Source organism: Bombina bombina, chromosome 4, assembly GCF_027579735.1.
Source record: "Bombina bombina isolate aBomBom1 chromosome 4, aBomBom1.pri, whole genome shotgun sequence".
NCBI classification, from domain to species: domain Eukaryota; kingdom Metazoa; phylum Chordata; class Amphibia; order Anura; family Bombinatoridae; genus Bombina; species Bombina bombina.
The window spans coordinates 537,988,978-538,015,865 of record NC_069502.1 but is presented as its reverse complement, the minus strand read 5'-3'; the positions used below and the strand labels follow the sequence as shown (position 1 = coordinate 538,015,865).

The 26,888-nt window shown below is 36.2% G+C and overlaps 1 protein-coding gene across 1 annotated transcript in view; it reads right to left on the bottom strand.

Moving 5' to 3' along the window:
• LOC128657631 (uncharacterized) overlaps positions 1-26,888 on the bottom strand; it is a 524,168-nt gene that overhangs the window by 164,323 nt on the left and 332,957 nt on the right. The window contains exons 69-75 of the mRNA XM_053712016.1: positions 24,213-24,320; positions 20,566-20,705; positions 19,195-19,326; positions 18,846-19,014; positions 16,788-16,939; positions 15,876-16,042; positions 802-891 (exon numbers count right to left, since the gene is read on the bottom strand). Of these exons, the coding sequence (XP_053567991.1) occupies positions 802-891; positions 15,876-16,042; positions 16,788-16,939; positions 18,846-19,014; positions 19,195-19,326; positions 20,566-20,705; positions 24,213-24,320 (958 nt within the window). The remainder of the gene's footprint in view (positions 1-801; positions 892-15,875; positions 16,043-16,787; positions 16,940-18,845; positions 19,015-19,194; positions 19,327-20,565; positions 20,706-24,212; positions 24,321-26,888) is intronic.

Sequence of the window (26,888 nt, the reverse complement as noted above, 5' to 3'; positions counted from 1 at the left end):
TTAGGGAGGGCAGATTAGGGGTTAATACTATTTATTATAGGGTTAGTGAGGCGGGAGTGAGGCGGATTAGGGGTTAACACATTTATTATAGTAGCGGTGAGGTCCGGTCGGCAGATTAGGGGTTAATAATTGTAGGTAGGTGGAGGCGACGTTGGGGGCGGCAGATTAGGGGTTAATAAATATAATATAGGGGTCGGCGGTGTTAGGGGCAGCAGATTAGGGGTTCATAGGGATAACGTAGGTGGCGGCGGTGTGCGGTCGGCAGCTTAGGGGTTAAAAATTTTTAATAGAGTGGCGGCGATGTGGGGGGACCTCGGTTTAGCGGTACATAGGTAGTTTATGGGTGTTAGTGTACTTTAGAGCACAGTAGTTAAGAGCTTTATGAACTGGCGTTAGCCCAGAAAGCTCTTAACTCCTGTTTTTTTTCTGCGGCTGGAGTTTTGTCGTTAGATTTCTAACGCTCACTTCAGCCAAGACTCTAAATACCGGTGTTAGAAAGATCCCATTGAAAAGATAGGATATGCAAATGGCGTAGGGGGATCTGCGGTATGGAAAAGTCGCGGGTGCAAAGTGAGCGTTAGACCTTTACCTACACGACTCTAAATACCAGCGGTAGCCCAAAACCAGCGTTAGGAGCCTCTAACGCTGGTTTTGACGGCTAACGCCAAACTCTAAATCTAGGCGTAAATTATCTATTTGTTTTGCAAAATTATCAGAAGAAATAAATGAAAGCTGTTGAACTTTTTTATATATTTACCACAGCTTATAGCAAAGTAAAAAAAAAAGAAAAGTAAAAAATACCATCTTTTAGTAAATCTTCATCTGCTTCATAATTGTCCGATTCATTTTCATTTTGAGAGAGAAATATCTGAAGGTTCTTGTCTCCCACACCTACAAAGAAAAAAAAATGTTGGTTAGTTACATTGTTTAAAGGACCAGTAAATACAGTAGATTGGCATAATCGGCAAATGCATGATAAAAAGACAATGTATTAGCACGAAGGGACCGATTTATTAATGTGCGGACGCACATGATCCCCTGTAACGATCATGCCTGCCGCATATCGATAAATGCCGACAGCATAGGCTGTCTGTATTTATCATTGCACAAGCATTTCACTAGAAATGCTTGTGCAATGCTGCCCCTTGCAGATTTGCGCCCAATCAGCCGCTAGCAAGGGGTGTCAATCAACCCGATCATTTGCGATTGGGCTGATTGCTGTCCGCTGCCTCAGAGGTGGTGGACGAGTTAAGGAGCAGCGGTCTTAAGACCGCTGCTTCTTAACTCCTGTTTACGGCGAGCCTGAAGGCTCATGCAGAAACAGGTATATACAGCCCCATTCGGGCCATAATAAATCGTCCCGAAATCTGAAATTCAACTGAGTAGTAGATTATTTTCTGACAAGTTTCATAGTTATGTCTATTTCCACTCCTCCTGTATCATGTGACAGCCATCATCCAATCACAAATGCATATACGTATGAACTCTTGCACATGCTTGGTAGGAGCTGGTAACTCAAAAAATGTAAATATGAAAAGACTGTGCACATTTTGTTAATGGAAGTAAATTTGAAAGTTGTTTAAAATTGCTGTTCTATCTGAATAATGAAAGTTTAATTTTGACTTGAGTGTCCCTTCAAATTAGAAATGTCATGGTTTAATACACCAGTTCATATATAACAGTTAAACATATGAATTTAAAAAGGCATTTATTGATTTCTAAAGGGTCCATGGGGTATTTTGGTCTGGGCTGCCTAGGGTGGCAGTTTAGGAGATGCCACCATTATGAGGAGCTGTCCTGCCAAGTCACATGGTCTTACAGTTTTCAAGCTGTTCTCCCAGTCACCCAGCAGTAAGCAAATATCATATAATGTGGCCGGGAGCTGGGAAAATTGGTTAAACAGGGCAGAATGACTCATTGGTTTTTCTGTTTTGCAGCCAGACATAAAGTGCTTTGTGAGTTGCTGCAGGAATAAAGATACATGATGTATGAATTTACCAGCTACAGTACTATGCACAAGGCAGATTGCCACAGATGCTCATAGTGCACTTGGTTATAACTTCTGTCCTAGAATGACAGCCGCTGCAGTCAGTGATAAGTGAAAATCTACTACTATATGGTAATTATTTTGGGAAGCAAAAGAAGAGAAGCATATGGAGAGAGATTACCTCTTTCTTCTAGAACTAAATGTTCTAACAAATAAAATAAGATAGGATACAAAATAACTGGTGCCTTAGGAAAAATGTAATTATTAAACATAAAGGGCCAGATTATAAATAGAGCGGTATTTAATGTTTCCGCTCAAGTAAGCTTTATGCACGTGTTGGGTAGAGCTTGTATTGCAAGTTGAAAGTAAACAGTTTTCGCTGGCGAAAACCTGATGTACGTAAAAAGCCTAATTTAGATTATCATGCACACGATAATGTATTCTCCCATAGAAGTCAATGGAGCAAAAAAAAGTGGGTATCACATATTCTCAAGTGCTCTTCCAACAAAGTAAACAGTTTTCGCTGGCGAAAACCTGATGCACGTAAAAAAAGCCTAATTTAGATTAACATGCGCACGATAATGTATTCTCCCATAGAAGTCAATGGAGCAAAAAAGTGGGTATCACATATTCTCAAGTGCTCTTCCGACATGAGTAATATTAGTATTCCCCTTTCCAATGTTCTTCACATAGCAGAATATTTTCTATACATATATCTGATGGTATTTTGGTAAAATATATAGCTATACCTATATATATATATATATATATATATATTTTTTATATATATATGTATATATATATATATATATATATATATACTGTATATATATATGGTTTACATGAATGATTGGCACCAGAATTAATTAGACCCAGTAAATACACACTTGCTATTATTAGGACCAGGGCAAGTATGCAGTGCAACAGGAGGTATATCAAAATTAAATATTTACCAATGTAGGAGAATGTTAAAACCAACAGTAAGAGGCAATAAAAATATTATTCCCCCCACTGGAGGTTTAAAAGTATACCCTTGTCTGGCACAAACTATTGATGGTCATATTAACAAAATCAGTGAGAATACCATAGTAAATGCATTAAACACACCATTTAATAATATAGCAAATACATAATTGCTTATCATAATCATTCCTTTACATAAAAAATATATGGTAATGTAAGCCACTTCAGCGGTATCAAAAAACAAAATTCACAGCAGAAAATAAAGGGTACCCTTTAAGAAAAAAATATTATATGAAGGGAGCTCCCTGTCAGTTGTGTGTACCCATCTACCGGATTCACGATTTTATTCCATCTTAATTAAAATGCACATCCATAGGTGTAGAGGAAAGTCCTTAATGCAGCTGAAAAGCCCAATTAGTAAGCAAGCAAGAAGGTAAGGTGGCTGTTAAAGCAGTCTCCCCCAAAGCTGATGTCTCAGTCTAATGCAAGATAGAAGCTTAGGTTTAGGCAGGGTAAGTTTGTCGGCACATATCATTCTCACCATATGTCATAAACTGACGATCAGTATGTCCGTGGTTGTCCGTGACTAAGGCTGAATATGTGACTTACCCTCCTGATGTCTTCCCATATAGCTCTGTTTCACAGTTGACAATGGGGGGCCGGTTGCTAATTGGACAAACCTTACGCTTACCAGTTTCTTTGTGGGCCATAGATGCTGCAAAAGCGTGTCCTCTGTAAAGTCACCTGGATCCAATGTTTGCAGTTTGTCCGGTGTCTGCTGAGAAAAAGGTGTAGCTGCCTTGCTACGTACGTTTCACCCCTAAAGGCACAGGGCTTCTTCCGGCTAAGGCCTCGCTTCCATTGAGTCGTAATTCGGTTTGCGTGCACTCGCAAACCGATAAATATGCTGTCGGAAGCAATATCGTTTATCGACTGTTTCCAATGGCGCGTTATACCTCAATATAGGTAGCCGGACTTCGGCTGCCGAAAAGATCTTCGTGTCCCATAGAAAGTAATAAAAGCCGTTAATCGATAAATTATACTAGGTTTCCAATGAAAGCGCTAACCATTAATACACTGTCAGAGGCTGTCGATACATTGAGAAATATTACACCCAGCTCAACTAGGTGTAAAAGAGGAGAATTGTGCTTTTTGAGACCTATTTTCTATTGATTAATGTAGAAATAAATTGTTATAAGTAATTTTTATTGTTCTCTCATGTATAGGAATAGTTAAACTTATATTCTAATAGAAATATCAGTATATATTTAAATATAATAATATATGTAAGAACATATCTACAGAATGCAAACTAGACCTATGCCTAGGGCAGCAATACATATTACTTATATTTATGAAGTAGAAAATATAATTATATTAAAAAATAATATTTGATTATTAAAAATATGGATAAGTGTATCTTTATTTTTCTTGAGAGGCAATCTCAGGTAAGAAGCACGGACGTTAAACGTAAATTCTATAGCGTAAGGTCGGGTTACCTTAGCAACTAATTGATTTTCAAGAAATCCGACGTCAGATGGAAGCGTTAACACAACGTTAACTTACAGCTACATGAAAAGAGCGACTGCGCGCAACACGCTAATCTTTTCAATGGAAACCTGGTACTAAAATGGAGCCGTAAATTACTTTTAGCTGTCGGACGCTTCGGTAGCTTATGGCTCCATTTTTAACGACTCAATGGAAGCGAGGCCTAAGTTTGATGTCATCACTACAACTCAACGCCCTTTTTGATCAGTAAGACTCCGCCTTCTTTTCCCGGGTGAATTCAAAGATCGAAATATTTGTAAACAAAAATATATACATATTGTACCGCTTGTGGCTGTATGTGGCTTATTCCAGTTTTTACCATTTATAATATTTACAATTAGACATATGATATCCCTGTAGGATGAACAAGATACAATCTATCTCTTCAGAATTAAATAAATTCTTTGATATATTTGTTATAAATTATTCAATATGGTTACAATGATATATTTTATTCTAGTACATTTTAAATTGTATTTCTGGAAAGGAGATTAACACCCTAAGAAGGGATCAAAAATCAATTCCTTGTTCATTCCATTTGGTTTTAAAAAACCTAAGTTGAATATCCACTTACATTTTTTTTGTAATAAAAAAAAGTGATACTGAAATTGTAACAGAAACATTTAGAAAAAGTACAGCTGGAAATACAATGCTCCATGCTGACAGTAATCACCCGCAACATTTATTAAAAAACATACCACAGGGACAATACCTAAGGCATCGCAGGAATTGTACTAATATTGATAGTTTTAAAATGGAAGCCAAAGCCCTTGAGTTAAGATTCAAAGAGAGAGGTTATCCTCATAAAACTTTGAAGCAATCCTTTTGCAAAGCACGAGACAGTGATCGCAATAGCCTACTCTATAATCCAAAAATAAGTGAGGATGATAATGTCATCCGATTTGTCAGTACTTTTAATGAACAATGGGGAAGTGTGGCTTCCATTTTAAGAAGACATTGGCATGTCTTAACTTTAGATAAGTCAATAGAGAAAATGATTGGGGTAAGACCAAACCTCACACCCAGGCGAGCACCAAATTTAAAAGACAGACTGGTTAGCACTGCAGTCTGTTCAAAAATTCAGATAGCCAAGTATGGCTCAATAAATCTAAAACAAGAGATGGTAATTTCAGATGTACAAAATGCTCTGTCTGTGATAATCTGCTAAGGGGCAATATGTTTTGTGACACTACAGGACAAATACACAAAGTAAGAGGACATATAACATGTAAAACAGAAGGGGTGGTATATATGCTCCAGTGCAACTGCCCCAGGTATTACATAGGAAAAACCTATCGTGAATTGAAGGAAAGAATTAAGGAACATAAAAGAGATATAAAAAATAAATATATAAAAACAAGTAGTGTAGCTAGACACTTTTACTTCCATCACAATAGTGATGAAGATAGTTTGCAATTCAGAGGCCTGGAACGAGTGCAATTGAATGAAAGAGGTGGCAACCTGGATAAACTTTTATTACAAAAAGAATGTAAGTGGATATTCAACTTAGGTTCTTTAAAACCAAATGGAATGAACGACAAATTGAATTTTGCTCCCTTCTTAGGGTGTTAATCTCCTTTCCGGAAATAAAATTTAAAATGTACTAGAATAAAATATATCATTGTAACCATATTGAATAATTTATAACAAATATATCAAAGAATTGCTTGCTTACTAATTAGGCTTTTCAGCTGCATTAAGGACTTTCCTCGACACCTATGGATGTGCAGTTTAATAATGATGGAATAAAATCATGAATCCGGTGAATGGGTGCACACAACTGACAGGGAGCTCCCTTCATATAATAATATATTTTTTCTTAAAGGGTACCCTTTATTTTCTGCTGTGAATTTTGTTTTTTGATACCGCTGAAGTGGCTTACATTTACCATATATTTTTGATGTAAAGGAATGATTATGATAAGCAATTATGTATTTGCTATACATTAAATGGTGTGTTTAATGCATTTACTATGGTATTCTCACTGATTTTATTAATATGACCATCAATAGTTTGTGCCAGACAAGGGTATACTTTTAAACCTCCAGTGGGGGGAATAATATTTTTATTGTCTCTTACTGTTGGTTTAACCATTCTCCTTTATTGGTAAATATATATATATATATATATATATATATATATATATATATATATATATATAAATAAAAACACATAGAACATATCCCCCTATGTGAAGAACATTGGAATGTGAAATACTAATATTGGGTTAGAGCACTTGAGAATATGTGATCGGCATTGCGTGCGAGTAGGTGTTTCCTCCCCCCAACACTTTTTTTGCTCCATACATATTCATATTTAGACATGTACATATCTCTATGTTAAAGCTCTTTGCTTGACTTTTTTTTTCTTCTAACACCTTACACCTCACATCTTTGAGCTCTTATAAAACTTTATTGTGCAATTTTGTTTTTTAATCATTTTTATTAGATAGTGTTATTAAGAGTGTAATCTTACTTTTTTGATGTGTTTTGTGACACTTTTGTTTTGCGAAAAAGCTAACCAGAGCTCTGAGGACGCAGTTATCATTCAAGTGTAGATCGCGAATGAGCTCAAGTGATCGTGTTTACTTTCAACTTGTAATACGAGTGCTAAACCCAAGGAGCACAAACACCCGTTATAAACCCTTTTTTACTTGCGCATAACTGTTAGAGTGCCACTCGTAATCTGGCCCAAAGTTTTTTACTTTTTGCCAATTAATGGAACAAATTGCTAGTTATATTTAAACAAAATGTAGAAAAGTGGAACCTACAATATATTACTAGAAAAACATAATTTATGCTTACCTGATAAATTTATTTCTCTTGTGATGTATCGAATCCATGGATTCATCCTTACTTGTGGGATATTCTCCTTCCCTACAGGAAGTGGCAAAGAGAGCACCCACAGCAGAGCTGTCTATATAGCTCCTCCCTTAGCTCCACCCCCCAGTCATTTGACCGAAGGCTAGGAAGAAAAAGGAGAAACTATAGGGTGCAGTGGTGACTGAAAGTTTTAAAATAAAAATATATATGCCTGTCTTAAAAAACAGGGTGGGCCGTGGACTCGATACATCACAAGAGAAATAAATTTATCAGGTAAGCATAAATTATGTTTTCTCTTGTAAGATGTATCGAGTCCACGGATTCATCCTTACTTGTGGGATACCAATACCAAAGCTTTAGGACACGGATGAAGGCACCACTGCTTGTAGAACCTGTCTCCCAAAAATAGCCTCCGAAACAGCAAAAGTATCGAATTTGTAAAATTTGGAAAAAGTATGAAGCGAAGACCAAGACGCCGCCTTACAAATCTGTTCAACAGAAGCCTCATTTTTAAAAGCCCATGTGGAAGCCATAGCTCTAGTAGAATGAGCAGTAATTCTTTCAGGAGGCTGCTGTCCAGCAGTCTCATAGGCCAAACGGATGATGCTTTTCAGCCAAAAGGAAAGAGAGATAGCCGTAGCCCTTTGACCTCTCCGTTTACCAGAATAAACAGCAAACAATGAAGATGTTTGACGGAAATCTTTAGTTGCTTGTAAGTAGAACTTTAAAGCACGAACCACATCAAGATTGTGTAACAGACGTTCCTTCTTTGATGAAGGATTAGGACACAGAGAAGGAACAACAATCTCTTGATTGATATTCTTATTAGAAACAACCTTAGGAAGAAACCCAGGTTTGGTATGCAAAACCACCTTATCTGCATGGAAAACTAGGTAAGGGGAATCACATTGTAAAGCAGATAGCTCAGAAACTCTTTGAGCCAAAGAGATAGCTACTAAAAACAAAACTTTCCAAGATAGAAGCTTAATATCTATGGAATGCTTAGGTTCAAAAGGAACCCCTTGAAGAGCTTAATTCTGACCAAAGCCTGACTAAATGCTTGAATGTCTGGGACATCTGCCAGACGTTTGTGTAGTAGAATAGACAAAACAGACAAAACAGATATTTGCCCTTTTAGGGAACTAGCTGATAATCCCTTCTCCAAACCTTCTTGGAGAAAAGACAATATTCTAGGAATCCTAATCTTACTCCACGAGTAACCTTTGGATTCACACCAATAAAGATATTTGCGCCAAATCTTATGATAGATCTTCCTGGTGACAGGCTTTCTAGCCTGAATCAGGGTATCAATGACCGACTTAGAGAAACCACGCTTTGATAGAATCAGGCGTTCAATCTCCAAGCAGTCAGACGCAGAGAAATTAGATTTGGATGCGTGAACGGACCTTGGATTAGAAGGTCCCGCCTCATTGGTAGAGTCCACGGTGGAACCGAGGACATGTCCACTAGGCCACGCAGGTGCTATCAGAATCACCGAAGCTCTCTCCTGCTTGATTCTGGCAACCAGACGTGGGAGGAGAGGAAACGGTGGAAATACATAGGCCAGATTGAAGGACCAAGGCACTGCTAGAGCATCTATCAGTACCGCCTTGGGATCCCGGGACCTGGACCCGTAACGAGGAAGTTTGGCATTCTGACGGGACGCCATCAAATCCAATTCTGGTGTGCCCCATAGCTGAATCAGCTGGGCAAATAACTCCGGATGGAGTTCCCACTCCCCTGGATGAAAAGTCTGATGACTTAGGAAATCCGCCTCCCAGTTCTCTACTCCTGGGATGTGGATTGCTGAGAGATGGCAAGAGTGATCCTCTGCCCATCGGATTATTTTGGTTACCTCCATCATCGCTAGAGAACTCCTTGTTCCTCCTTGATGATTCATATAAGCTACAGTCGTGATGTTGTCCGACTGAAACCTGATGAATTTGGCCGCAGCAAGCTGAGGCCATGCCTGAAGCGCATTGAATATCGCTCTCAGTTCTAGAATGTTTATCATAAGAAGAGATTCCTCCCGAGACCATAAGCCCTGTGTTTTCAGGAGGTTCCAAACTGCACCCCAGCCTAGCAGGCTGGCATCTGTCATTACAATGAGCCACTCTGGCCTGCGGAAGTACATTCCCTGAGACAGGTGGTCCTGAGACAACCACCAGAGAAGAGAATCTCTGGTCTCCTGGTCCAGATGCAGTTGAGGAGATAAATCTGCATAATCCCCATTCCACTATTTGAGCATGCATAGTTGCAGTGGTCTGAGGTGTAGGCGGGCAAAAGGAACTATGTCCATTGCTGCTACCATGAGTCCGATTACCTCCATACACTGAGCCACTGATGGCCGAGGAATGGAATGAAGAGCTCGGCAAGTGGTTAAGAGTTTTGATTTTCTGACCTCCGTCAGAAATATTTATATTTCTACCGAATCTATCAGAGTCCCTAGAAAGGAAACTCTTGTAATAGGGAAGAGAGAACTCTTTTTTATGTTCACCTTCCACCCGTGAGATCTCAGAAAAGCCAACACGATGTCCGTATGAGACTTGGCTAGCTGGAAAGTCGACACCTGAATTAAGATGTCGTCTAGATAAGGCGCAGCTGCTATGCCCCGTGGTTGTAGAACCGCCAGAAGGGACCCTAGCACCTTTGTGAAAATTCTGGGAGCCGTGGCCAACCCGAAGGGAAGGGCCACAAACTGGTAATGCCTGTTTAGAAAGGCAAATCTGAGAAATTGATGATGATTTCTGTGAATAGGGATGTGTAGATACGCATCCTTTAAGTCCACGGTAGTCATATATTGACCCTCCTGGATCAGAGGTAGAATAGTCTGAATAGTCTCCATCTTGAATGATGGAACTTTGAGGAACTTGTTTAGAATTTTGAGATCCAAGATTGGTCTGAAAGTTCCCTCTTTTTTGGGAACCACAAACAGGTTTGAGTAAAATCCTAGCCCCTGTTCCTCTTTTGGGACTGGGCGGATCACCCCCATGGTATGTAGGTCTTCTACACAGCGTAAGAACGCCTCTCTCTTTGTCTGGTTTACAGACAATTGAGAAATGTGAAATCTCCCCCTTGGAAGGGAGTCTTTGAATTCCAGAAGATATCCCTGGGACACAATTTCTAAAGCCCAGGGATTCGTGAACAACTCTTGCCCAAGCCTGAGCGAAGAGAGAGAGTCTGCCCCCTACTAGATCCGGTCCCGGATTGGGGGCTACCCCTTCATGCTGTCTTGGAGGCAGCTGCAGGCTTCTTGGCCTGTTTACCCTTGTTTCAAGCCTGGTTAGGTCTCCAGACTGACTTGGATTGGGCAAAATTCCCCTCTTGCTTTGCAGCAGAGGAAGCTGAAGCGGGACCACTCTTAAAGTTCCGAAAGGAACGAAAATTATTTTGTTTGGTCCTCATCTTATTCGATCTATCCTGAGGGAGGGCATGACCTTTCCCTCCAGTGATGTCTGAAATAATCTCTTTCAGTTCAGGCCCGAATAGGGTCTTTCCTTTGAAAGGGATGTTCAAAAGTTTAGATTTAGATGACACATCAGCAGACCAGGACTTAAGCCATAACGCCCTGCGTGGCAAAACCTGAATTCTTTGCCGCTAATTTAGTCAGTTGAAATGCGGCATCTGTAATAAAAGAATTAGCCAACTTAAGGACCTTAATTCTTTCCATAATCTCCTCTAATGGAGTCTCCATCTGAAGAGCCTCTTCTAGAGCCTCAAACCAGAAAGCAGCTGCAGTAGTTACAGGAACAATGCACGCAATAGGTTGGAGAGAAAAACCCTGATGAACAAAAATTTTCTTCAGGAGACCCTCTAATTTTTTATCCATAGGATCTTTGAAAGCACAACTGTCTTCGATAGGTATAGTTGTACGCTTAGACAGAGTAGAAATAGCTCCCTCCACCTTAGGAACTGTCTGCCACGAGTCCGGCATGGTGTCAGATATGGGAAACATTTTCTTAAAAACAGGAGGGGGAGTGAACAGAATACCTGGTCTATCCCACTCCTTAGTAATAATATTCACAATCCTCTTAGGGACTGGAAAAACATCAGTGTAAACAGGAACCTCTAAGTATTTATCCATTTTACACAATTTCTCTGGAACCACTATAGGGTCACAATCATCTAGAGTCGCTAATACCTCCCTGAGCAATACGCGGAGGTGTTCAAGCTTAAATTTAAAGGCCGTCATATCAGAATCTGTCTGAGGAAGCGTCTTTCCTGAATCAGAAATTTCTCCCTCAGATAACAAATCCCTCACCCCTACTTCAGAGCATTGTGAGGGCAGATCAGATACGGCTACTAAAGCGTCAGATGGCTCAGCATTTTTCCTAAACTCAGAGCTGCCCCGCTTTTCTTGTAAACCAGGCAGTTTAGATAAAACCTCTGTGAGGGTTGTATTCATAACTGTGGCCATATCTTGTAAAGTAAAAGAATTTGACGTACTAGAGGTACTTGGTGTCACTTGTGCGGGCGTTACTGGTTGTGACACTTGGGGAGAGAATCATCTATTGCTCTATTTTTAAGTGCTAATATATGTTCTTTATAGTTATAGACATATCAGTACAATTGGGACACATTCTAAGAGGGGGTTCCACAATGGCTTCCAAACATGTTGAACAAGGATTTTCCTTGGTGTCAGACATGTTAAACAGGCTAGTAATGTAACAAGCAAGCTTGGAAAACACTGTAATCAAAGTAAATAACACTTAGAATTAAAACGGTACTGTGCCTTTAAGAGAAAAAAAGCTGCACAAATTCTGCAAAACAGTGTAAAAAAGCAGTAAACGTCACGAAATTTTTACAGTAGCATCATAAAGCCTTAGTAACTTTGCACAGCTATGCAAATAAACAATTAACCCCTTAATGGCAAAACAGGATTGAAAAAACGTCAAAACCGGTAAAAAGGACTTTCAGCACCTTGCCACAGCTCTGCTGTGGCTCCTACCTGCCCTTCAGAACGATTTGTGGGGGAAAAAACTTATTTTACAGCCCTCAAACACAGCAGGAACCTCTGGAGAAGCAGTTAGATGTCTCTGAGGAAAAGAAACTGCGCAACTGAGGCGTGAAAATAGGCCCCTCCCACCTCACTCGATGTTTTGAGGCCTATCAGAAAAACACCAGAGTGTCTCTTAATTAACCATGTGGGTTAAAAATCCCCAAAACAAGCCACAATGACCCCTTTAGTCCCTTCAAAAAAGCGTTATAATTGCATCATTTACTGAATAAACAAAAATGTTTCTTTCCTAACAGTGTCACCAGTAACTAATGAGCCCTTCATGCAAGCTGAAATTCCTATCCAAGTGTCTGAATACAGCTTACCCTTCCCTCATGGGAATATTGCCAGCCTTTTCTAGAATTAACACAGTCTGTCTAGAAAAATATAGACTGAACATACCTCATATGCAGCTTAGCATGCAAACCGTTCCCCCAACTGAAGTTTTCCTGTACTCTTCAGCCCTTGTGAGAACAGCAGTGGATCTTAGTTACAAAGTGCTAAGATCATCATCCTCCTTGCAGAAATCTTCATCCCTTTTCTGCCAGAGAGTAAATAGTACAAACCGGTACCATTTAAAATAACAAACTTTTGCTTGAGAAATAAAAAACTAACATTTTTGTCACCACACTCGCTCTGCCCTTCCTAGTACTTAGAGTAGGCAAAGAGAATGACTGGGGGGTGGAGCTAAGGGAGGAGCTATATAGACAGCTCTGCTGTGGGTGCTCTCTTTGCCACTTCCTGTAGGGAAGGAGAATATCCCACAAGTAAGGATGAATCCGTGGACTCGATACATCTTACAAGAGAAATATGCATTTATTATGACATCAATAAAATAGGAATGGAACCTGTTGGTTATCCTTTTTTTCAAATTAGGTTTTACATAAACTCACATTCTAAGAAGCAAAACAACTAACACCTTTTGAGAAACTGTCTACCTCACCCTCTAACTTAAAGGTTATATTTCCCATTACACACATAATAGTGCAATAGTCCTTATCGGTGGTGGGATTCAGCCTGTTGTCACCAGTCCTTATGAACTTGTTTCTAAAATTTAGAAAGTGTATAGGTTCTGTATTATAGAGAAGTTAGAGAACCTGTTGATAAAATGTTGGAATCTTACCAGAACCTGATCTTAAAATTTAGAAACACCACCTCTGGTCCTTATACTGTATATTACTACTGCCTCCAATGCCAGAAAATGGGAATAAGAACTGGGCCTAGAGTTATCTGGAGACGAGTGGGAAGAAACAAAAATTAAAGTATTAACGAGATGGTACTCCCAAATGCCTCCACACTATTTACCATATAGTATCTGATAAATTCTGGGGGGCCTGTGGACACAGTAAGTCACTTTAATACATTTGGTGGGACTGTCCTGTCATTCAACCTTATTGGCATAGCGTGATCCAGGTGATGTAACAGGTAGTGTTATTTTCATTAGCTTGCTCACCTAAATCTTTTTTTTCATTAAAAAGCCCAACACTTCTACATTGTAAATATAGACTGACTTTATTTAAAATAATGAATAATTGTGCAAAACGACTAATACATCAACTCTGGAAACAGCAGATCTCTCCTGTATACAATCAATTGTTTAATCTAGTAGAGCACACAATTTCCCTACAGTGACTGGTGTACACCTACAATGGGAGACACAACTTTTTTTGGGATCAAAGCCTGTTCAATGAAGAGTCTATGTTCTCCAACCTAGATACTTATATCCACGTCTGTTATCTTACACTGTTAAATACCAGTTTATATACTTATTTCTTTGTCTTTCTTTCTATAGTTCTTATTTTTAGATGGATAACCTCATTGAACTCATTATACTCTCTCTTGCTAATTGATAGAGTTGACAGGGAGAATGTAATATTTGCTCATTAATCTATTAAAGTCAATTATTGGGAGCTTTTGATCTTTAGTTTTGATTTTTGTTTGTAACGTATCATATATTCATGTGTAAGGTTATGTTTAATCTCTGTATTGTTAATTAAAAGCTTAATAAAGCATTTGAAATAAAGTAAGGACAAAAGAACATTTGGTTGTATAGGTATGGTAAAGGTATGTACTTATGTCAGCTTATAGATCATTAGGAAGGCACCATCTTGAATAGAGTATACAGTTCTGAAGACTATCTACAGAAGGATATAAATAAAGCAGGCACTGTTTAAAGAGGGGCTACTAAAATGGTGCAGTGTCTAAACATAAAACTTAAATGAAAAGAAAGACTCTATGACCTTTTTAATAATAGTTTATAGGGGAGGATGAATTATATTAAGGTATTTAATAAAGCTGAGGGTGAAAAAGTGTGTCACAAAAAAAAGAACAAAGCAAGAAATAGCAGAGTTAGGAGTAAGCTGCAGAAGTACTTTTTATATAAAGGTTTGTTGGAATAGACTGCAAATAGACTTAGTAAGAACAAATACTATAAGGTAATTTAACAATACCTGGCCTATGAATAAAGTTACCCTAAGAATTAAGCCTATAATCAAGACAGGGATGTGGACAGGCTAGATGGCATTTTTTTCTAATTTGTGTCATAATAAATATGTGTTACATTATTTTTTGATACTTGTCCTTATTTCCTCTGATGTCACTTCCTGTGTTATGAATCTCTCTGACACAATATGAAAATTTGTGCACGTTATGTAATATTATTCAAGTTGGCAGGTCTAGAGAAGCAGTGGTAGTTCTACTTTTAACCTCACAGTTTAGACTCACCTTGGCTAGCTGCTGCTTCAATATTTCCCTTAAAAATGACAGTGTAGTCATTAGCAGATAAGACATCAATGTATTTAAAGTTGATTCAGGAACACCCTTTTAAAAGGTCAAAGCTCTCTCTCCCTCCTGGGAGGCTTATTTCTTCTGTCTCTTGTTTACAAAGCTTTTCTGTAGCTAGTACTCATGTACAGAAATGTTTAATATAGGTGGAGGTTTCAGTAAAAAAACAATTATGTTAAATGACAAAATAAACCCAGCAGGCACAACTGATCATTTGGAACAAATTAAAGGGATCAGGCCTTTTTTAACATGTGCGGCTCTTCTTCCCAAGTTCCTCCTGGGCTGTTTGAAAACCTGCATGAACTAATTTGTAGCAGCTGCAGCAACAGGTTACGGATGAGAGATGTAACAACAATAGTCAAGCAGAGAGCATGCAGATCACAAGACAGAAGCTTTAAAAACTGCAAGCAGAGGCAGCTGGTCAAACTGACACACCGGTGAACAAACATGAGCCAGTCCTCAGTTCAGTAAAACCAGGGGAGAAAGCGCCCCACAAACGCTAAACAAACCAATATGCGGATCCATAGAACTGTACAGTGTGTTAGGCTTCATGCCCTTAATCATACAAAACTATGAGAAACAGTTGTTTGATAGACTATTCAAATGGGTTTTCGCAAAGCATTTCACAGAAGTAAACAAAGCTCCCTCATGGTAAAAATAAACATGACTAATTAATTAGCCTAAATTGTACTTTATCTCTGACCTTATATCAAATGCACAGAGAAATGTGAAGAATGTTACAGTCATTTTATACAATAGTCAGTGTAACACTCACCCAGTTCAGCTTTAAATCTCTCTAAAATGGAGGTTTTGGTGATAAGTTTATTTAAAATCCCTTCTACGATTTCTTCTGCTTCTTTATACTCTTTTCTAAGAATTTTAATTGTTTCTTGAGTCTCTTTTGCATCACTTCTTGACCTAGCAAGTGTATCAGTTGCACCCCTGTTGAAGGAAAATACATCTTTACAGCCATTAATTAAACGCAGTGACATAACTTGTACATCCATATTGTGCTGTTTGTCCTATTTGACCATGAAATATCACTGATATATAGTGAAAGCATCACATATAACATCATTATTAACAATATATATATATATATATATTTAACACAAATAAGTAATAATGCACACAGGAGAGTGTTTTGGTGCCTTTTTGCTAAAATAACAGATACTGTTATTACAGTAGTGTTACCAATCATTTTCTGTTAATATCACATTCCATTATACTATCTTGCCAGCATACAGTTGGATGTTTTTGCTAGATAAGGAGGGGAAGTGCAGATAGGGGAGTGTTTGGATGCAATGTTAGTTGTTCATGAACATGTAAGTCGGTCTCTGTTCAATATGGTTCATTATTATATATGTAGAATACTAATTGTGCAGTGTTTTGTTATTACCGAGAGACTATGCACACAGTTAGTAGACGTACTATTTTTGTGTTAGTATATACTACTGAGATGTTTTCTTGCAGAGTCAGAGTTAAAGATGTAAAATAGTCAGTGAATGCTGGTGCTCTATCAATGCTGAGCAATAAAGTAGTACTGTGTTTGGTTAATTTTTTAATCTTTTATCTTATAATTCATTTAATGTATAATAAATACATTTTAAATTCTACTAATACATAATCTTATGTTGAAGTAAAATATGTGTGTAAATAAGTGAATTAATTTAAAAAAAGTGTATACTTTAATTTTATAAGAATATCTTCCTGTTCTTCCATTTTTTTTCGGAGGACAAAGTTAAAATTTTCCAAAAATGTCTCTAATGTACTTGGTCCAATAAAAACTCTCTCGTTCACTGCAGTTGTTCCCTCTGAGAGAAGGATTTTGATTCTTTCCTGGTATGGGATGAGAAGAGTATAAAAGTAAATGTCTAAGATGACACAGAAACTGTGATGGTTACTTACAAAATGTCTCTTTGTATATATAGTAAATACTAATAAAGTTCGGCAAAATCAAAATAAAAACTACGAAAAAGCTCAAAATCTTACAGAGACAATTTTTTTAAACCACACAAAAAAAAAACAACTATATGGTTATTATTGGCTTGATTACAAATAGCGCGCTAACAGTTGCGTGTAAGTAAAAAGGGGTTTATTGCTAATGTTTGTGCACGCCGGGTTTTTCACTCGTATTAAAAGTTGAAAGTAAAGAAGATTGCTTGATAGCAATTAAAGGTTAACGTCCTTCGGGTTAGCGCGTACTTAGCGCTCTGGTTAACTCTTTCGCAAAACAAAAAAGTGTCACAAAACACATCAAAAATACATTACAAAGTGCAGTTACACTCATAATTACACCATCTAATAAAAATTATTAAAAAAAAATATTGCACACAAAAGTTATAAGGGCTCAAAAATATGAGATCTCAAACAGGCAAGGGCTTTAACGTTGTCATTTTGACATACATATATACATAAAAACATATGTACAATATACAGTATATAGATATATGTAGATATAAGTGCATTGGAGCCTAGATGAAAACTTGAAAAAACATTTATGCAATATTCATATTCACTAAAAGTTTTAACTATGTATTACTCTAAATATTTCCCATTCTAATGTTCTGACTGCACATAGGGGAATATGTTCTAAGTATTTTTAAATAAATATATATATATATATATATATATATACACAATATATATATCCACAGGCAAAGGAAGGCACTCTCTGGGTTTAAATCAAGCTTTTTTACTTAAGTGACGTTTTGGGGTTTTACCCCCGTCCTCAGACCAATGGTCACTTAAGTAAAAAAGCTTGATTTAAACCCGGAGAGTGCCTTCCTTTGCCTGTGGATTTCTATGAATTATTTGTTGTGCACCCCGGTCACGATGAAAATACTGTGATTGCTAGGCCCTACATGCTATGTATATATATATATATAAATATATATATATATATATATATACCTAAATATAATTTTATATATATATATATATATATATATATTTGTGCAAAAAAACATCGGATTTATGTAGAAATATGTATTAATGAATAAATAGAACATACAGTATTCTTCCATGTGAAAAACATTGGAATGTGAAATATTCATATTCTCATGTCGGGTTAGAGCACTTGAGAATATGTGATTGGGTTTGCATATGATTTCCCCCAGACTTGTTTTGCTCCATTGACTTCTATGGGGGATTAGGTTATCATGCGCATGATATTTTAAGTTCGGCTTTTTAAGCGCGTCGGGTTAGGGCGCAAGCAAAAACCGTTTACTTTCAACTTGTAATACGACGTGCGCAAAAAGATTACTTCTAGCGTAGTTAATGCTCTAGCGTGAGCGTTAAATAGTGCTCCACTTGTAATCTGGCCCAAAGTGTTTTTAAAAATCTATATTCCTGTTATTATCATAATTGCCTCAATGACCATAATATTATATACATTAAATACACACTTAAACATAACATAAATACATTTATTGGGCTATCATTATATTGGCCCAGGTTTTGAAAATGGTAATATCTTGCAAAACAAGATATAAATTAATATACCATGGTTATTTTTCATACATCTATTGCAGTGACGTCCCAAGTGATGATGTCACCATCTTTGTTTATGTGCAAGTGTTAGATAAATGCTGATATATGGTCTGTGTGTTTCATACACAAGAATATTTATCACAGTTTATTTTTTTTATTGAAGGGTTTCTGTGTGTTTATATATATATATATATATATATATATATATATATATATATATATATATATATATATATAAATAAATAATCATTACCTGAATTATTTCTCTGCAATATGGAAAATTTATTTGATTTATTTCATCAGCTTGGCCCAGGTCTTCGTTGCTTAACATATTTTGATTATAGTTTCCAGCCCATGGAATCTGATTGTTGTTTTGCAGCATATAGCTATGAATTAAAGAAATAGCTCGTGCAACGTTCTCACTATAAAAATAGAACATATGTTAGTAAAGTAAGATTAAATAATGATCCCATTTTATTTTTTCCATCATTAATAATGTACCAACTGAAAACAAAGAATGTGCATATGAAAACAATATGAATAATGCAAAACAAAACATTTTCCACAAATACAGATTTCTATACATGAAGATAAATGTTTACCGTGTTTCCTGGTGATAGGATTCCATAATCCTTTGTTGCATTATGTAGTACCTGGCGTCTTTGTTAATGGATTCATGTGACCAACTGTCTACCCAAATTAGTTGACAGCCATTTATAAAGCCTGGATACTTCCTAAAAATAAAATAAAAACTATGAAACGTTTCTAAATTAGTATAAACCTAGAATAATAGTTAAAGAGTATCTCATTGGAAATTAGCTGAATTTATTTTTTTATACAAATAAAAAAATAGTTTGCTTTTTTAGCATCTATTTTTCTTCAATTCTATGGGACAACTTATCTAAATGTTGTCAGCATTTTAATAAATATCACGTGAACCTGGCATGGGCAGCCCTCACTAAATTCTCTAAGGAAAGGGCTGAACTTGGAAGTAATGGCAAGTTGCGAACTGATTTCCATAAAAAGTCATGAAGCTCTCTGGAATGTAGGAGCTTGCAGGGTAAAGTGAATGTGACGAGGAGCCCGAGAGTGATCAAGTATATTGCGCTGTTTTGGCGTCATTTACATTCAATTCATTTCTAGTTTTACAAACATGTCTTTTCCTTTCAGTTTAATAAGTTTGTTGTGTATTTTGAAAGAAACTCGACAACTTACATTTGGCAGAAATAAATAGCTAGAAAACTTCCTCCACACCCAAGAAGGAACGCCCTTATTCCGTCCACTCACTAAGGCTGCGCGACTTTTATACATACGTTTATTATGATGTACATTATATATGCTTTTGAAATGCTTATTTATTTATTTATTGAGTACTATAGTGAATGTATGTGTATTGCCTTTAGAGAATCTAATACTGACAGAGCTTTTTTAGAGAATCTTTCATGAGCAGATACCTTTAGGGAATTGGTCCTCATGTAAGGTTAAGTGTTTTTATCAGTTTTAACCCCACAAGTGACCATTATATGCCTCAAAATACCCAGATGCATTGTGTGCTGAGTGGGAGCATCTATTAAAAAGTAGTTCATGAGAAAGTAGTTCAGAACATGAGAAAGAATAGAATAAATAAAAAGCTATTATATTGGCATGGTGTACATTGAAATGATCGCTGATTATTTTATCTATGCAGCACAAAATAATATTATTATTCCAGCATATGTTATATCATAGGTAAGGTAACAACCCATAGATCAGTAGATAAAAGCACAAACGTGTATATAATGGAAATGGAACAGTTTGCAATTGTACATTATAAAAAAATATATATTACAATGACTTTTGCCACAATCGAATACTTTGCTTTTTATCTTTTTGTTATTGTATTTCTACCAGGTGAAATGTACGTTTCTACGCATGTACTGAAAATGCAGTATATGTTTCTACCACTCACATTAACATCATATTGATAAATATACCTTGAAGCTGTCTTCAGGAGTCTGTGAGTTGGAGAAAGGCAAATCATTATATGCAGGTAGGATTTCACTTGAGAAACAAGGTACTTAGCTGGGTCGTAGCTCAGGTGCGGATGTTTCCTTCTTAAAGACGGTCCTAAAACCTAAAATAATTGTTAAGATGAATGATTTTGCATTTTGTATAAACCCACGTTCAAGATTCTTACATTAGCAAACATAATACATTGCTGTTTGTAGGTATAGTGTTTAGTAGCATACTTTAAAATGTCCTTCATTAAAGACTTAATTAGACTTTATTAAACATATAGGCCTAGATTACAATTTGAGCACAAAAATATTAGTGCTATTGTACATTGACAACTAAAGTTGAATCAATAGTGCTGTTATTTTTGCATTCATATTACAAGTTAAAAGTAATATACTAACTGTCGAGTGAAAGCCTAGGGTGCGCTAACAACTGGATGAAGGATAGCATGGGTGCGCTAAATCCCCTCAGAGTGAAGAGTTTGGCCAGACTATTGAGTGCTATCGCCAACATTGTATCATGATCTTTATTAGTATTTGCATTTTGATACATATATGTAAGTGCTCCATACTTTTAAAGGGACAAAAAAAAAACTTTTTTCATGTTTCAAGTACATAAAAAAAATAGATAAAATGTTCAATTTACTCATATTATCACAATTAATTTGTCCTCTTGATATCCTTTGTTGAAAAGCAGGCAGGAAATGTTGGGGGGTGCATGTGAATGGAGCAATATATGGCAGTAGTTTTATAACTATGTTATACATTTGAAAGACCACTTGGTAGCAGCGGAGTTTCCTGTCGTGTACTGCTCCAGAAATGTGCATGCTGGTATCTACCTAGGTATCTCTTCAACAAAGAATACTATGAGAACTAAGCAAATTGGAAACATTTTAAATATTCTATGCTTTGTATGAATCACAAAAAGAGGTTCTCCCTTCATTTTAAATGAAATGATGCATTATATACATATATAATCAAGTATGTTATGCAAAACTAGAGAGGTATTTTTATTTTTTTAGTTGACTATGGGGATATTTGTAAATGCTTGAATTTAGATAACAAGATAGGGATTATGACATTATGTGCATTGACTTTTAGAGTATATTTAAATATGCCTTTGTAAATGACCTAACTAGTTCTAATACATGGTGCAGGCTGGTGAGGCATTTTTCTAACACAAAAGCAAGAGGCGTTTAATACCTTTTTAATGGTAGTGTAATATGTAATAAAAATATTTTGTGCTAATAAAACATAATTTTCAATCCACAAGAAGTAACCCCCCTCTCTCCCTCACTTTTCTCCATATTTAAATTCACAATGACATATCTTAGATAGTTGTAAGACTTTAATTTGTAATATGCTAAGGGTAACAAGATCAGTAATAACCAACATAAAAGATGAAAGCGAACTGCTTGAGTTATGAGCAAAGTTATTAAATTGAGAAAAAGATATTAAAGTAAAACAAATCGATTAACGTAAATTACTTAATTCAAGATGGTTAAAAATTGAGTTAGTTTAAAACTGAAGTGTTTTTCTCTCTTTTTCTAGTTTAGATTTGTGATATGGACTTTGAATTGCAAAATAAAACATGGCTTAAATTATATACAGTATTTCATTTTTTGAAAATGGTTAAAACAATATCTAAAAAATAACATAATAAAGTAAAATACACAGTATACCACTTTATTAACTATGAATATTACATACATATGATCTTTCATGTTTTCATCTACTTAAAGGGACATTATACACTCATTTTTTCTTTGCATAAATGTTTTCCAGATGATCTATTTATATAGCCCATAAAGTTTTTTTAAAGTTTTTTTTTTTTAATGTATAGTTTTGCTTATTTTTAAATAACATTGCTCTGATTTTCAGACTCCTAACCAAGCCCCAAAGTTTATGAGAATACCGTCAGCTACCTTCTCCAGCTTGCTCCTGTTTGTGTAAAGGGTCTTTTCATATGCAAAAGAAGGGGAAGGGGGGAGTGTCTTATTTGCCACTTGCAGTGGGCTTTCCATCTACCTATTCAACAGAGCTAAACTGAGACCTTCTAAGTAAATTTTTAAACAGTTTTATACTGGATTTTTATATCAGTATCTGTGCATTGTATTCTTTATAGTGGTGTCTATTACATGCAGTTATATGAAAACGAGTGTATACTGTCCCTTTAACTGCAAAGAGCTCCAATGTGCGTATATATATATATATATATATATATATATATATATATATATATATACATATACACACACATACTGTATATATATATATATATATATATATATATATATATATGTATATATATATGTGTGTGTATTCCAATGTATTTGTGTTTATATGTGTATATAAGTCTGTAAATACATACTGTATATACACACATATAAATACAACTGTACACACACACACACACACATATATATATATACATACACACATACATATACATCTTTAGCAATGTATATGTATGTATCTCTATGTTAAAGCCCTTTTGCCTGCCTACCTGAAATCTCATATCTTTGAGCCCTTATAAGTTTTTTGTGCAATATTTTTTAGTTGGTGTTATTATGAGTGTAACTGTAATTTGCAATGTATTTTTGATGTGTTTTGTTACACTTTTTTGTTTCATGATACATTTAACCATAGCTCTGAGGTCGCAGTAATCATTCTAGCATAATTTGTGATTGTGCTCAAGTGTTGGCGTTTACTTTCAACTTGTACTATGAGCGCTAAACCTGACGTGCGCAAACAGCTGCAATAGACCCTTTTTAGCTCACGATTTACTGTTAACGCGCCACTCGTAATCTGGCACTTATTTGGCTAATTATACAATCAGGGCAAATTTTTGATTGTGTCTACTTCCCAAATGTTTTAGTAAGATATTATTCTATTTACCTATAGCGCTTTTTAAAAAAGTGTTTTACAACTTAGTACAAAACTCTTTTCTTGAACTCATATCCAATAACGTAATTATTTATGTTTAAAAACACAGTAAAAACATATAAATGAGGAATAGATTTACTATTGTCCATAACTTACCAAATATACAAAGCAAAAATAATATTAGCAAAGCAAAAACAATATTTTCCCACCACAAACTGAAAGCACCAATAGCTGACTAGTCTAGAGACTTGAGGGAAAGATTTTCTAAAGCTCTCCGCTCTGGCGAGATGATCTCAGACGTCTCGTCAGTACTGTGAGGCCCCTCAAACAATTTTATAAAAGCAAATGTTTAACTTGAGAAAGGTTTATCTCGCTATACAGGGTTGTGGGTGTGAAGGATAATTTGTTATCTAATGTAATTTCTGCACTACTCATCCACAAAGGGTTTAAACACATAGATTAAGTCTTGCTTGGGAGCCACAAGAATTGCAGCTCTTGAGCTGAGCGCAGCTGGTGATTGATGGGTCATGTAACTACCACTGCTGATTGGCTCAACATTTATATCCTGCTTGGGACCACCAGTTCTCTAAAGTTCCTGAGCGGGACTTTATCTATGAGCTTAACCTCTTTGAAGGGGTAAACACAGAGTTCTAGGATAAGTGCTGCAATAATGACATGCTCTAACAAATTACAGCATGCAGGTCTTCCACTAAAAAGTCAATTTAATAACTTTCCCTTACCTGGAGAAGATCATTCATTTCTTCTGTTGTGAACAATGCTGGATACTCTCCACATATTAGCAGACTGTTAATAGCATCTAGATAGTTCTCAGTGACCAGTTCTGAAGCCTATTACATGTTATAAGTAAAAAGAAAAAATACAAAAAACACAGTTCATTCATGTTATAAAGTACAATCTTGTACAGCTGTTTTAATATTTACCTATGTATCTTATTTATATAGAGATCTACAATATGTGTAAAAACACCCACACATATCCGCAGCTCATTTGCCGATATTGATCTATAACGCGTCATCGGAAGCAGTCAACAAAATTGCTTCAGAAAGCATATTTAACGGCTTACGACCTCGCACAAACCTAATTACGGCTCAGTGGAAACGAGCCCTTAGTGTCAGACATTTTAAAAGTACAGGTAGCCCTCAGTTTACACCGGGGTTAGGTTCCAGAAGGAATGGTTGTAAATTGAAACGGTTGTAAATTGAAACCCAGTTTATAATGTAAGTCAATGGGAAGTGAGGGAGTTAGGTTCCAGGCCCCTCTCAAAATTGTCATAAGTAACACCTAATACGTTATTTTTAAAGCTTTGAAATGAAGACTTTAAATGCTAAACAGCATTATAAACCTAATAAAATAATCACACAACACAGACTTCACTTGCATTTTTCTGCAAACAGTTCTTTCTATGCATTCCAATCTGGATTGATTTATAGACGGGAAGATCTTGTTTCTTTGAAATCTGCTCGATAGCTCAGGTCTGGTTAAACTGATTAATTTCAGCTTGCTTGGCTTTGCTGCAACACAAGCGGACAGCTCCACCTACTGGCTATTTTAATAAATGCACTGCTTCTCAATGCTTTTCAATAGCAGTCACATGACTGGAAAAAAAGGTTGTTATTCTGAAACGGTGTAAATTGAACCGTTGTAAAACGAGGGCCACCTGTATAAACATTTACAGAATATAAATTTAAACTGAAATAAAGTCCGGCAAGACAAAGGGGTTAAGCTGAAAGTTGCATGTTGTATATAGTGAATCTTTGTAATGTTTTTTGTAAGGTAAGGATGGGAAATTGAAAAGTTAGGAAACCCAGGTGACCAAAAATTATGCAAATAAATGTAACAGCGTTCATATTAGTAAACATAATACGGTGACCTAGGAATATAATAAGCAGATACCTGGTAGGTAAGCAATTTTTATCCCTTGGTCCATAAAAATGCACAGTTGTGATAATACCACAGTGACATCTTGTGGACAGATAAATCAATTACAGCATCAATTTTATACTGTGTGCATGACAGTGAAGTCAAATTTAACCATTCATGATTCACATACAGTACACACTTTATTTTTTTTCCAGTATACTTCAGTTATCAGATTTGCTTCATTCTCCTGGTATCCTTTATTGAAGAGTAAATCTAGGTAGGATCATAAATAGGAGCTCAGGAGGGTGCATTTGTTTTTAGCACTCTATAGCAGCATTATTGGTATGTTTTATTTCATATCATTACAGTCAATATAAGTGAACAAGAGGGAAGTGCCCAGGATGTGAAACAAACACTAGGAGCACACAACAGCCAAGTTCAGGCTTCTCCTTTGAGGTAATACATTATTAGTCCCTAACCTGTATTAACCTGCATGTAAGTGCGCATGGCAGCACATTAAAATGAAGTTCGGACACATGGCAAAACACAACACCAATTTTAATGCCCAGTTTCTATTATAAAGACTCTGCTGCTTGAAAACAAAACATATTCCTTTGTTCACAATGGATGTAACTCACACATTGTGCCCAAAATATTCAGATATGTTGTCTAGTATAGAAATAGAATGCAGCACATTTATTTCTGTTAAAGGAAACACAGTAGATTTGCATAATCAACAAATGCAAGATAACAAGACAATACAATAGCATTTACTCTGAATTTCAAATGAGTAGTAGATTCGTTTCTAACACATTTCAAAGTTATGTATATTTCCACTCCCCCTGTACCATGTGATTGCAATCAGCCAATCACAAATGCATATACGTATAGTCTGAGTTCTTGCACATGCTCAGTAGGAGCTGGTGACTCAAAAAAATGTAAATATAAAAAGACTGTGCACATTTTTTTTAATGGAAGTAACTTGGAAAGTTGTTTAAAATTACATGCTCTATCTGAATCATGAAAATTTAATAAAACCTGAGTGCCCCTTTAACATATTTTTCCTCTTTGATTGATCCATTAGGAAATATTGAGTTAATATTTAGTGTTGCTGCTGAATGAGTTATGGTAATATGTGGGTTTGAAACAATGACTTTTTGTTTCCTTGCAGATAATTGTTTGTTACATTTATGTCTAATAGGTTAATAGCAGGGAAGCGGCTCAGCCTTTTATCTTTAGTAATTATTGTGTGATTGCACATAGCAGACATCTGATTAATGCTATGGTAGCTGATCCTACTAATTTCTGGAGCCAAAGCAGAGAATTGTTCAGCACAGAGTGGTGTCATTAGAATGCCGACGTTAAGCATGATAATTATAATAATCATAGAAATCTGCAATTAACCCTTTCAATAGCTCAGGGAGCGAAACAAAATGCAGAGCCAATAAGGAATTAAGTCACAGGATTGTGCTTTTGGAGGGCAGTGGAAGGAGATATCTTTAGCACATTTAAACAGACCAGGTTTCCACAAAGCT